General features: G+C 37.5%; 2 protein-coding genes across 2 annotated transcripts; both read left to right on the plus strand.

Annotated features, from left to right (window-relative positions):
- Nucleotides 1-246: 246 nt before the first annotated feature.
- On the plus strand, nucleotides 247-2884 carry LOC127782037 (uncharacterized). Its single transcript, XM_052309111.1, has 5 exons — nucleotides 247-609; nucleotides 791-949; nucleotides 1045-1744; nucleotides 1887-2268; nucleotides 2362-2884. Exons 1-5 carry the CDS (start codon nucleotides 247-249, stop codon nucleotides 2882-2884), a joined length of 2127 nt encoding a protein of 708 aa, XP_052165071.1.
- Nucleotides 2885-6268: 3384 nt separating this feature from the next.
- On the plus strand, nucleotides 6269-11975 carry LOC127782693 (zingiberene synthase-like). Its single transcript, XM_052309960.1, has 7 exons — nucleotides 6269-6406; nucleotides 8828-9080; nucleotides 9162-9525; nucleotides 9625-9843; nucleotides 10240-10375; nucleotides 11207-11458; nucleotides 11688-11975. Exons 1-7 carry the CDS (start codon nucleotides 6269-6271, stop codon nucleotides 11973-11975), a joined length of 1650 nt encoding a protein of 549 aa, XP_052165920.1.
- The last annotated feature ends 2204 nt before the right edge of the window (nucleotides 11976-14179 follow it).

Consider the following 14179-nt stretch of genomic DNA (forward strand, 5'->3'; position numbering starts at 1 on the left):
AATACAGATGAATAGAGATTAGGATTTAATTCATAGTTGAATACTTGAATCTAGCATGTAGGAAATTATTTATGCCTATTTGGATTAGGAATACAGAAGAATAGAGATTAGGATTTAATTCATAGTTAAATCTAGCATGTAGGAAATTATTTATGCCTTCATGGTTGAACATTTTTGATTTAAAATTGGAATCCAGGAATGGTTCATGGTTGAATATAGTATATTGTTGTTTTGTAGGTTTGAAACATGAAGAGAAAAAATGGTCCCACCGTTAATTTAAAGGCTTTTTTAGAAAAGGCTGCTGCAAAGAAGAGAACTCAAGAAGCAACTGGTCCAAGTCAGCCTTCTTGCATTAGTCCAAGTCAGCCTTCTTGTATTGAGAGTCAGATGCAAGTAGTGATATATCAAGGTCAACCTGAGAATGAGAGTGATATTGGGGCAAGCAGTCCAACCACAGTACCGCTTGATGTAGAGAATGATGATATTGGAGGAGGGCCAAATGATGAGTCATCAAGTGATGAAGACAATAATGGTGGTGTATATGACATAGAGCATGATCCTGGATTGAGGACTCCTATCTCACAATATGATGTCAATGACCAAGATTCAGTTAGAAGGGAGTATATTGCATTGGGCCCTTGTCAACCAAAGATGAAGAAGGGGGATTTTCCATAGCATGAGTGTGGAGGTATGCGCCGCTTCCTGCCAAAATGGTTTTCTGAGTTCAAGTGGCTTGAGTATAGTGTGCATAGAGATGCTGCATATTGCTTTGTTTGTTATTTGTTCAAAGATAGCACTAACAATCATGGTGGAGATGCTTTTGTTAATGGAGGTTTTAGAAATTGGAACATTAAAAGTAGATTTAGTAAACATGCTGGTGCTGTCAATAGTGCTCATTGTGAAGCTGAAGAGAAATACAATTTGTTCATGCAACCTAAGACATCAATTCGTGAGTCCTTTGGATCAAACTCTGCAGAGTTTAAGGTTCAATACTTAGCTCGCTTGACATGGTCACTTAAGTGCATAAGATATCTTCTGCGGCAGGGGTTGGCTTTTCGTGGTCATGATGAGTCAAAGGATTCTAACAACAAAGGAAATTTTAGGGAACTTGTGCAGTGGCTAACTGGGAACTTTGAAGAAGTTAATAAGGTGGTTCTAGGAAATGCTCCAACTGGTTGTCAAATGATAGACCACAAGATTCAGAAACAACTCATTGGTTCTTGTGCTCACGAAACAACTAAACTTGTCATAGAGGAACTTCATGATGAGTGTTTTGCAATTCTTGCTGATGAGTCTAGTGATGCCTACCAACAAGAACAATTGGCTCTTTGCTTGCGGTTTGTCAATACGACGGGGCAACCAGTTGAACGGTTTCTTGGTCTTGTCCATGTTGAAGATACTACATCATTGACTCTTAAGGAGGCAATTAAGTCTTTGCTTATTAAGTACCAACTACCCTTATCCAGGGTACGTGGACAAGGATATGATGGTGCTAGTAACATGAAGGGTCATATTAATGGTTTGAAGAAACTAATTATGGATGAGTCCCCCTCAGCTTACTATGTACATTGTTTTGTCCATCAACTTCAACTAACCCTTGTAGCTGTTGCTAAGGAGAATACTGATTGTGCATGGTTCTTTGGGCAACTTGCATATTTGTTGAATGTTCTTGGGATGTCTTGTAAAAAGATCCGCATGCTTCGTATAGCTCAAGCTGAGTATATGATTGAAGCATTAAAGTTGGGTGAAATTGAGAGTGGCTAAGGTCTGAATCAAGAGATGGGCTTAGCAAGGCTAGGTGAGAACCTTGTTACCTCCAATCCTCTATCATATCTCTACTACACCTCTAAATTGTACTCACTACTTTAATTAACATATGGTGGCAGGTGATACACGTTGGGGATCTCACTACAAGACAGTAATGCATGTCATGCTTCTATATCCTTCAATCAAGAAAGTTCTATTCAAGGTTGGTAAAGAGTGTAATGGGGCAGAGGCTATAGGAGCTCAAACTATGCTACAAGTATTTCAGTCATTTGAGTTTGTTTTCTTGTTGCACATGATGAATGAAATATTTGGATACACAAGTGACTTCTGCAATGCTCTGCAAAGGAGGGAGCAAGATATTGTGAATGCAATGGATCTTCTTGAGTTCACAAAGGCAGAACTTGATGTTTTGAGAGAAGATTGTGGATGGAAAGAATTTCTTGGAAAGGTCACTTCTTTTTGTGTAAAGCACAAAGTTAAAGTTGTTGACATGGATGGGAAGTATAAGCCTATACAAAGATCGAAGAAGTTCTTCAAAGATGCTATTAATTACCATTGATTCCATGCCGATATGTTTTTGGGTGTCATTGATAGGCAACTTCAAGAGCTCAATAACAGATTTGATGAGGTAAACACAGAATTACTTAGATGCATGGCATCATTTAGCCCAGCCAAATCCTTCTCTGCTTTTAATGTTGACAACTTAGTTAAGCTTGCCAAGTTCTATCCTAGTGATTTTGATGTTGAAGAAATGAACCAACTCCCCTTTCAACTGAACCGCTATATTAGTGATGTGGGTAAGGATGAGAATTTCACAAATTTGAGAAGTTTAGCAGACCTATCTATGATGCTTGTCAAAACAAACAAGGTTTCTCGCTATGACCTTGTTTACAGACTTCTCAAATTGGTGTTAGTTCTCCCTGTTGCAACTGCTGGTGTTGAGAGGGTTTTCTCTTCAATGAACTATATCAAAAACAAGTTAAGAAGCAAGATGGGACAAGAATATTTGAATGATTGCTTGGTTACATTCATTGAAAGGGATTTCTTCTTGCAAGTCAAGGATAAAGACATCATCAATCATTTTCAAAATATCAAGAAACGGAAAGTTCTTCTCTAAATTGTAAGATTTCTTATCATTTTGCCATTTTGTATGCTCTAATATGCTTAACACATTCAATTTATGATCAATTTTATCCATCCATCTATCAATTTTTGAAATCATGTTTATACCGTTATGTAATATACAACTATTAGACTTGGGCTGAAAAAAATTTTTCTATCTCTTCTAATTTCGAATACCCAAGTTGAAAATCCTGGGCCCGCCCCTGGTGGGGAGGGGGTGGGGGTAGGTTGTGAGGGGGGAGTATTTTAACTATTACGCACCCTGGGTCTAGTATAGTATGTCTATATATATATATATATATATATATATATATATATATATATATATATATATATATATATATATATATATATTTAGCTATGAATCTGGACAACTATGTGTGTGTAGCAAGGCTGCGCTTTTCCGAGCATATGCACTGAGACTACAACATCGACCAAGTTAATTTCGTCGGCTGGTACGCAGGCAGCTAACTAATGCACGAAGAATTTCCCGGCCTGTGGCAAATTTTCTGCATCACGCGAGAGAATTTGCAGCAGTTTTTTCTGGGTGGGAATCTATATATAGCTTGTTTCTTGGGAGTTCTGGTAAACGAGACAATAGTCCACCACTGTATCAATGATAATGATCGAGTATCTACAAGGACTTGCCAATAATGCCACTGCATATATAGATGGTTTTGGTACAATCTTTTCTTTTCATATATAGAGAAAAAAGCTTGGCTACAATTGGTACTTGCAGAGATTTGGGCATTTTTCAGACAAGAGCACTAGTACAGAACCTCGGCCTCTAACATGCCTGAAAATACCGAGCGTAGCCAAGCTTTAATTGGGCATTTTCAGAAAGAGCTGCCTGAAAAATCGAGTTGCCTGACTTTAATTGGGTGTGAGCAAGTACAATAGCATACTATAAGTTAATTAGCTACAAGTACATGTGGAGTAGAGAGAAGAGGAGAAAGAAAAAAAAAAGGGCTGCAGATTTGTAGACAACTATAACACGGGCTTTAAAATATTATATGTGTATGAGAGGTGGGCCAATTATTAATGATGCAATATATATTTATATAAAAATAGATGATGTGCCAATTTTTAGAGCTAGCAGTTGGCTATAATATTAAACTTGCTAGTTATAGCTATCTTCACGTCATTTTCCAGTTAATATTTAAGCGAATTAGTACAATATATAGGTTAGCTATGTGCAGATCACACATCCCATTAATTTAAAAATTAATTACGAACTTGCTATCCTCTTTCCTAATAGGCAAATATTGATCTATATAGAAAGACTAATTCATTTGTGTGACATCATCTACACTAGTCTATCTACATTGAAAAATAAAGTCACCAAATTAACACCCATACATGCTTTAAACGAATAGCTAGTACACCCATACATTGTGTTGTTCCTTAAACCAAATCCATCCATTACCAACTTTGCTTAAACAAATAATAGACTTACATAAGAAAAAGGAACAGGAAAAAAAATTCCCAAATACAGCACAACTACAGATCAAATTTTCATAGCATGCGGAGACCAGGATATATATCACATGGCCGGGGTGGACCGCAGAAGAGAAGACGATCTAGCACGAGGCGAGTGTTGATCTAGGGAGCTAAATGCGATGGACAGGATGAGTAAGGGAAATTACATAGGGTTGACGGATTGATGAGGTTGATATATGGTTTTCACGGTCCAGCAAATGATGTCTCTAGGTACCGGTACTATGAGGTACCAAACAAAGTCTAACCGTCGACTAGGTAAGGGCCGGGTGCGATAGGAAAAAGAAGGAAATGGCCTTGTGACCTGCCTAATGTCCTCACGTGCAAATCGTGATCCCATCAAAGGCCCACCACTTACATGCCTTCATGCGCGACGGTTTGTATTTATCGTTAAAGGCGGCTAGTGATCCAATAGCGGATGCGCTGACGCCCATAACCCTGACTGCGGTTGCGGTGGAGCATATGCCATCCCTCCCCCCCCCCCCCCCCCCCCCTCCCCACCCAAAAAAAAAATTTCTTGCATCACCTGATCATCACCTCTAGGCTTTAGCCTTGTGTTTGATTTTGGATGTGAGGAAGATTGAAGTCCGGAATCACATCACCATGGAGAGAGAGAGCACGAAGACCTCCTATCGCTCTCGAGGATGATAACGGGAGCACAGGCAGCAAGGAAAAATAATGTGGCAAGACGGCGGAAAAAAATAAGTGGCATGCGAGAATCAAACTCACAGCCAACGCAAGTAGGATGAGCCAGCCTAGCCATGTGAAAACCCAATTTTCCCATTCCACTCTTTCAATGCATGCGGATGAAGGGGAGGTACCACAGAGGAGATTTTTGTACCTATAGCAGTACCGAGGATTGACAGCCGTTGGATCTGCCTGTATGGATGGTTCTGATTGCAAGTACCAAAAGGTAAAAATAAATTTGGATGGACGGTAAAAAAGCTCTTTCTTTTGTCACCAAGACGACCGACAGCATGCGAGCTCTATAGTGTGCTGCAAGGAATCTCTTCATCGGTGGTAGTTTTATTGTTCTCCCCATTCGTTCTCTTTCCTGAATTATCTTCGTTTGGAATAGGAATACAATGATCTGAAATATTTTAAAGCCTGCTGAGTCAAACTACTGTTACGTACTACTCTAAGGGTGTGTTTGAGGAGAAGGAGATTGGGGAGATTGGGAAGATACGTAAAACGAGGTGGGCCATTAGCATATGATTAATTGAGTATTAACTATTTTAAATTGCAAAAATGGATTAATATGATTTTTTAAAACAACTTTCCTATAGAAAATTTTTACAAAAAATACACCGTTTAGTAGTTTGGGAAGCGTGCGCGCGGAAAACGAGGAGCTTTCTCACCCAATGTTACCGAAACGAACACAGCCTAACTCTCGGTGCTACATCACTTGTGCACATTTCCTTCTAGAAAAAATAGAATGAATTGACATAAGGGTCAGGATCGACTGTATATCAAATTACTGCATTGTTTGGAACGCTATCGATAGCAGCCAGTACAGTCAGAGTATATATATACATCAGCATCATTTGGCCTGTTCAATGCCAAAGCTAGAACGTTGTTGGCCTCTTCTTGCCTGCATCGTCATCTCAAAAGAATATTTACATATGGTCAAAAAAAATTTATATCAAAATTACTTTATGTAAGTTCAACTGTAACTATCACATCTTCCAATTCGGTCATAAGGCAGGCTGCTGCATGGAAAGATTCTTCACTTGGACATGGTCAATGCCAGCATTTTACAAGTTTGTTGCTGGCCTATCGATGCCTCGCCCTCTATAAGTAGCCGTTCAGAGCAACACAGTTTCAGTCAGCAAGAAGAGAGATTGTGAAGAACACTTAAGGAGAGAGAAACTAATTAATCAAGATGGATAGAATGGTAATCAAACCTGCAGCTGTTTGCTCCGAGAAAGAAGACGACGAGAGGATGCAAAAGGCTTCTACATTCCACCCCACCCTCTGGGGTGATTTCTTCGTCGATTACCAGCCACCAAATAAATCTCAGGTAGCAATTAATCGCAAATATTTTGTTTTAAAACAATTAATTGCAAATATAGCGCTGAAGAATTTCAGTAACCCATGCATTCACGTGTGCTATTTATATATACTATGATATACAAACATTGTATATGGTATTTAACGAACAATGGATACTCCCAACATTATGCATACCAATTAATATTTTTATAGTTTTTTATCTTCTTAATTTAGTAATCTTGAAACTCAGAATTAATAAATTAATACAAAGTTGTATTTTTCATGGATTATTTATTTTAGTGTTTAAATGAACAGAAAAATCATAAATATGGAATTAATAAGAAAACTATACCTGATTTACAGTTTCAGTTTTAGTTTTTCATGTTGTTTAACAATATAAAACTTGAAATTAATAATAATTGGCATGCCATCCCTGACTTGCACACATATGTTGTTTAATAGTTTCAGTTTTAGTTTTTCATGTAATGTTCTACCAAGTTTGGAGTCTTAACTTTATTTATCATTAACAAAAATCATGTCCAAATTCAAAGTCAACAAATACAAAGTTGTACTAGCCTTGGAGTCTCAGTGATAGTTTTTTAATTAAATATTTCAGAATTTTGAAAATAATAAATACAAAGTTCTATTTGTATTGGAACTAGTGGAGAAGGGGTTATTACTCCCGGTTCGTAACCCCCTGTAGTCCCGGTTTTCCAACCGGGACTACGAATCCGGGACTAAAGATTGCTATCTTTAGTCCCGGGTGAAAAAAATCGGGAGTAAAAATCTATTTTTAGTCCCGGTTGGTAACACCGGGACTAAAGAGGCTAATCCGGTTGCTTTTTCCGGTTCCTCTTTATTCTTTTCTTTTCTTCATTGTTTTTAAATATATTAATTTCACCCTATCCCATCCCCAAAATCCCAAATCAATCATCCTCAAATTGCTTCCAAATTCACAAATCGATCATCTCAAATACTCAAATACATCACAAAATCTTAAAAAAAATTACATCACAACTTCTACAAAATTCATCATATATTCACATCACACACAAATCAAATACATCACACAACAATCTCAGTTCCAATCAAATACATCACACAACAATCTCAGATTCAAAAAAAAAAAGAGAAAGCCGTTGCCTCGCTGCGCGCCGCCGCCGCGCTGGCCGGCCGGCCCTCCGTGCCCCGTCGGCCACCGTCGCGCGGCCGCCAGCCGCCGCCGCGCTGGCCGGCCCTCCGCGCCCCGCCGCCCTCGTGCCGGCCTGGCAGTAGAGAGGAGAAGGAGAGGAATAGAGATAAGAAGAAGAATAGACAAGGTTGAGGGGAGGAGTTAAAAATGAGAGGAGGAGTTAAGGTTGAGGAGAGGAGGAGAGTGGAGTTAAAGGAGAGGAGGAGATACCTCGATCCGATCGCGCACACCTCTCCGATCTCCGCGTCGATCTTTTTTCCCGGTTGGTTTTACCAACCGAGACTATAAATAGATCTTTAGTCCCGGTTGGTGTTACCAACCGGGAGTAAAGCGTATGGCGATCTTTTTTTCCGGTTGGTGTTATCAACCGGGACTACAAATAGATCTTTAGTCCCGGTTGGTAACACCAACCGGTACTAAAGATTGAAAAGTACCCTGTAGCTTTTAAACCGGGACTAAGGATATTTTTAGTCCCGGTTTTCAATATAACCGGGACTATTGTAAAATCTGGTCGACCGACCAAAGACGGTTTCTCCACCAGTGTGGACTCCTGTTAATTTATTTTCACAATTAGGAATTAATAATTAACAAGTAGTAACGGGTGCTTACTTTTATTTTAATTTCATTTGATATATTATTCATTATTTCTCCAATTATAATGTGAATTTCCTTGGAGGGACCAATAATAATAATAATAATAATAATAATAATAATAATAGTAATAATAATGGTAATAATAATAATGGTAATAATAATGGTAATAATAATAATAGTAATAGTAATAATAATAGTAATAATAGTAATAGTAATAGTAGTAGTAGTAATAATAATAATAATAATAATAATAATAATAATAATAATAATAATAATAATAATAATAATAATAATAATAATAATAATAATAATAATAATAAGAAGAAGAAGAAGAAGAAGTTGTTGTGTCTGTGTGGACTCTTATTTAATATTAGCCATCATAATTATGTTCTGCTCGATGGATCCCAGATAATTTGCTACTCCAATTAAATATTAAATAAGAGTAAAGCATCTCACAATAATTTAACATCATATTATATTGTAGTAATTAGGCATTGTTGAGATATTCCTTGTATCACAACAATACCTAATTACTATAGGCATATGTATAGATATAGCTATAAACATAGCTGTTTTCCTTTTTTTTTTTAAGTAATAGGCGTAGCTTTCTGATCGATTGCATGGAAGAATTGACTAATACACACTACCCTACTCATTTTAAAGCATGCATGCATGAAAGAAAGGGCTGAGGTGCTGAAAGAAGAAGTTAGGTGCATGGTAAAGGGCTCAAAGGAAGTATCTGAGATACTAGACCTTGTGCTCACACTGCAACGGCTTGGTTTGGATAGCTACTACAAGACCGAGCTAGATGATCTACTGTATTCCGTTTACAATTCCGATTTTGAGGATAAAGATCTAAACCTAGTTTCCCTTCGATTTTATCTTCTAAGGAAGAATGGCTATGACGTGTCGTCTGGTAAGTCTTTTATTGGTAAAATAAAAAATAGATTGTAAAAGACAGTGACAAACTAATACTTTATTTTATCAAACTTTGCAGATATATTTCTACGTTTCAAAGACAAGGAAGGATGTTTTGCTGCTGATGAAGTAAGAAGTCTCTTAGGCTTATATAATGCAGCACATGTAAGGACTCATGGGGACAAAGTACTTGACGGAGCCATTGCCTTCACGAAATCCCACCTTGAAGCTAAATTGGAACATTTGAAATCTCCGTTAAAAGAAGAAGTATCTTCTGCCCTTGAAACACCCCTTTTTAGGAGGGTTCGAATATTAGAAACAAGAAACTATATCCCAATCTATGAAAAGATCTCTGGACGAAATGAGACCATACTTGAATTTGCAAAGTTGAATTTCAACCTACTTCAACTTCTTTATTGTGAGGAGCTAAAAAAGATCACATTGTAAGTCACTTTAAACTTGATATGTACTGAAAAAGCTAAGTTGTACTTCTTAATTATTATTTTTAATTAGTGGATTTATCTTTATATGCATTATTACAGATGGTGGAAGGAGCTTAATATTCAATCAAATCTAAGTTTCATTCGAGATAGAATTGTGGAAATGCATTTTTGGATGACAGGAGTATGCCCTGAATTCAATTATTCTCTGTCACGGATTATACTTACAAAGATGATGGCCTATATCACTATAATAGATGATATATTTGACACCCATGGTACAACCGAGGAGAGTATGATGCTTGCAGAAGCGATATACAAGTAATCTTTAGTTTTAGTCTAATGTTAATGTTGCTTTTTTATCTCATATTCATCCTCCTCCTGAAATTTACCATTGTCTTTGGGGTTTCTTCACTTTACCCCGAACCCCCCCCCCCCCCCCCCCCCCCAGAGATGGTATATATTGCATGCATTTGTACATACAAATTTACTGACTTGAACCAACTAGAATAAAAATTCTACAAATTAAATGTATAAAATGCAACTCCATTCTTACAATGTGGTCTAATGATTATTCAATCATTATGTATGTTAAATTATTAATCTGGGCCATGTAGCACCAATTTCGGGAAATATTATTGACTTGTAGTTCTAAATTTCTGATATGGTTGTATTTTGGTTTATGTAAAATACCTGATGCTCTAATGTAAAATACAGGTGTAATGAAAGTGCAATAGTGAGACTTCCAGAATATATGAAGTGTTTTTACTTGTTTTTATTGAAGACATTTGACTTGATTGAAGAGGAACTTGGAACAAGTAACAGTTATCGTGTATTTTATCTCAAAGAACTGGCAAGTATTTATGCCATTAAACTTGTTATTTTGTTAAACATGTGTGATTTATATACTTTATCCAGCTAAAGATGACATATTATAATTTATGTTAGCTACACTAGAGTTCAAGAATAATAAAATTTGCCCTCTTCCCTCTAAATTTACTTTACATAATCCAATTTTATACTAGACCAAATTAAATCTTGATATTGCTACGTAGCGATAGTACCTCCGTCCCAAAATATATCAGTCTTTATGTTTAAATTGTTTAAATTACCCCATTACTCCCCATGCTACCCCTAGTGGCCCCATCACCTCACTAGCTCCCGAGACTATGCACCACCCATACTATCCTTAATCCCATAAACCCCTATGTATTAATAAGGGGCATTTTCGACATTTTGCCCTGATCCTTTATCTCACCCCTACACTCCTAGGTAGTTATATTTTGGGATGAAGGTAATATTTTTTTCATCCTATGATTAGGCTGTATATCATGATGTGTAGTATGATCCATGTAAACAAACGTTGAGCAATCCAATTAAATTCGAATTTCCTTAAAACTAATTAACACCCTTTTATATGGTTTGTTTTATATAGTATGTAGAAATCACATTGTTATGCAAATCATTTATATGTACAATGGTTAATACAAAAAATACCGCTCCAAATTAAACTATATAAAACAAACCATTGTACGTATAAAGTATACATGCTTTGCATAAGTACAACAAACTATTGTATTTTAATATTGTTATTCAGCTAATTCTTTAGTAAAATGATATTCCTCAACAGTTAATTTTATGGAAATTCGATATCTGAAATCATATTTCATTATGTTCATTGTAGTTAAAGAGGTTAGTTCAAGGATACTCACAGGAGATTAAATGGCGTGATGAACATTATGTCCCAAAAACAGTCGATGAACATTTGGAGGTTTCAAGAGCGACTGTTGGAGCTTTTGAGATAGCATGTGCTTCCTTTGTGGTAATGGGTGATATCATAACTAAAGAAACTCTTGATTGGCTTTTGACATATCCGGAGCTTCTCAAGTGTTTCACAACATTGGCAAGATTATCCAACGATATAGTTTCAACAAAGGTTGTTATATGGTTTTACACATGTGCATTTACATAGATGTTTATTCTTGCATCATTTACACCTCCATTCTTTTATTAGAATAGAACTTGAAGTACAAACATAAACTTCATACAAACAAACACATGATTAACAAATTTATATGTAGTTTATAATTGGCCAAACTAAAGGAAAATTCCATCATATCTTTTCTTAATAGTGGTTTGACTTTGTCTTACTATCCCTTGTACAGCGTGAGCAAAAAGGGGAGCACCATGTTTCTACTGTGCAATGTTACATGTTTCAGCATGGAACAACAATGCATGATGCATGTGTGAAGATTAAGGAGTTGATTGAAGATTCATGGAAGGATATAGTAAAAGAATACCTTACACTACCAACAGAACAACCAAAAATAGTGGCTGAGACAATTGTTGATCTTGCACGAACAGCCGATTACATGTATAAGAAAACAGACTCATACACTTTTGCGAATACAATCAAGGATATGGTAGCATCGTTATATGTTAAACCGATATAGTTCTGAGCATTTCATACATGTATAAAAAATTATTGGCACTTGTACTAAATTACATTATGTGACATGGCCTAATTACCTCTAAATCTACACCTTATTGGTATACTTTCCCTAGATTAAATCACTACTACTAAAAAAAAAACTTCATCTATGACCTGTTATGTGTAATGGCTCAACTAGAACCGTTTGTAATGACACAATCTACAATGGTTCAATATTTCGACAGTTATAGATAGAGGTAGAAGCAAACACCTACCATTGATGACGACTTATATGTCAGTTTTGACTATTGAGATGTTATAAATGTGGGTCTGTGTCACGCCCGGAAATTCACTAGTAATTTCCGAACTTATTTGTGCATAAAACCCTCGTCCAGAAATCAGCCAAGGTACACAAACTGACAATTTAATATACAAATCCATTATAATAACATCGTTACATACTTACAAAAGAAAAGAAAATAGCAGCGGAATTAACGGTCTAGCGATGGCTTCGGCTCCACTCCCACAGGCAGCTGAACTGGGGTATAAGCCAAACGTCTTCTCCTTCTGGATCCTTTTTCTTCAACTGAGGTTGATTAATTATTGCAAGGTGAGCATATGACATACTCCGCAAGCCGCACAGCAAATATGCAAGTGCACAAGGATACCAAAGGATGGCATAATATAGGCTCATTTACAAAAGCAGCATTTAGCAAACATTTAAGAGTAGTAAAACAGTAGAGTAATTAATCATCAATTTTAATCAACACTGCACAGCACACCCATGCTGCACAGGCCCAACCACCCTGAACAACCATACCCGGCTGCACAGATCTAACTCCAAACCAGGAGCTAAACAAATTATTACCAGTTATAGCATCAATAATTATTATGAGAGGTGTGAGACTAATCACGAAAAACATTGCTCAACTCGCCCATGACCGCGGGCACGGCTATTCGAATAGTTTTACTCTGGCCAGAGGTGTACCACTGTACCCACAAGACACAGCTCCACGACATGTCACCATGCGCCTCAATACCACCACGGTACCTCGGAAAGGAACTATGACAGTACCCCTTGCACAACACAATCCACCACAGCGCACCGTTCCTGGATCATAATCACCCCCTCAATAACCAGAGGCATGGACTCCCCAGCGACCCCCACGGACTTCTCGCCGCTTCACAGTCTGGTGCCCCGCAATGAACCATGCTATACAAAAGGTAAAGCCGTTGCCCACGCTGGCTTGTGGTTGGCACGGTTAATGTCTCACAACAGTAGCTCGCGAACCGGTCCTTAATTACCATGAGCACGACCTTCAAAACCATGTGCTCACAACCCACCCTTGACAAGTTTTAATTATCAATTAATTATCATAACACGATTAACCATTGTGAGCTACCATTAAATATAATCATGAATAATAATGTAGTATATATGATTCATCCCATTAATGAGCTAATGTTTCTAAGCATGGCTAAGCAACTGTAAATAACATTTAGCTGAACCAAACCAATATATAAGGTTCAAGCTAATCAATTTATTACCCAAGGTATCAAGGAATAGGGCATTCAATGCAAATTGTCCATAACAAAGAAATAGGTTCACACCACCCGGTGACATTCGAAAATAAATGCACAGTTGAAATAAATAGAGAATTTAAATATAGGATCAACATGCTCAAAGGATTGTGTTTAGGATCTGTGTGACCTGCCTTGCAATAATCGGTCTTCAATTAATCTTCTTGAACACTTCCGATGCACTCACAAACCTTCGCAACGACGGAAACGACAAGCTAACACACAAAACGAAGAAAAAGACTAATAAAAACCAAATAAACAGTACATATAAAGTAAACAAACATGTAGATCATGATTTTAGATGAATTTAGAGACTTGAACAGCCTCATTCCGACTTCATATGAATTAGTTATGAATTTTACAAGATTAAACTGATTTTAAGATTTATTTTTAGAAGGGAAAAGGGCTTTATGACATCACAATGACGTCATCACCGGCGGGAGGCTCGGGACATCACGGTCACCGGCGATCTAGGTCACGGCGGCGAGAACAGAGGGCACCAACGCGACGAGCACGACGCGGGGAACTCACTGAGGGGCGGCACGACGACGAACGACGACGGGAGACGGCCGGCGACGAGCTCCGAACGGCGGCGAAGTCGGGACGACGACGGCGGTGGCTTTCCGGCGACGAGCAGCGGCAACG

Source organism: Oryza glaberrima, chromosome 8, assembly GCF_000147395.1.
Source record: "Oryza glaberrima chromosome 8, OglaRS2, whole genome shotgun sequence".
Taxonomy (NCBI): Eukaryota; Viridiplantae; Streptophyta; class Magnoliopsida; order Poales; family Poaceae; genus Oryza; species Oryza glaberrima.

Coding starts and splice junctions, on each gene's coding strand:
- LOC127782693 (XM_052309960.1), top strand. CDS start 6,269: ATGGATAGAATGGTAATCAAACCTGCAGCTGTTTGCTCCGAGAAAGAA. Junction 9,081..9,161: donor TGGCTATGACGTGTCGTCTG/GTAAGTCTTTTA, acceptor CAAACTTTGCAG/ATATATTTCTACGTTTCAAA. Junction 10,376..11,206: donor TATTTTATCTCAAAGAACTG/GCAAGTATTTAT, acceptor TGTTCATTGTAG/TTAAAGAGGTTAGTTCAAGG.
- LOC127782037 (XM_052309111.1), top strand. CDS start 247: ATGAAGAGAAAAAATGGTCCCACCGTTAATTTAAAGGCTTTTTTAGAA. Junction 610..790: donor ATGTCAATGACCAAGATTCA/GTTAGAAGGGAG, acceptor ATTTGTTCAAAG/ATAGCACTAACAATCATGGT. Junction 2,269..2,361: donor GTTGTTGACATGGATGGGAA/GTATAAGCCTAT, acceptor TGTCATTGATAG/GCAACTTCAAGAGCTCAATA.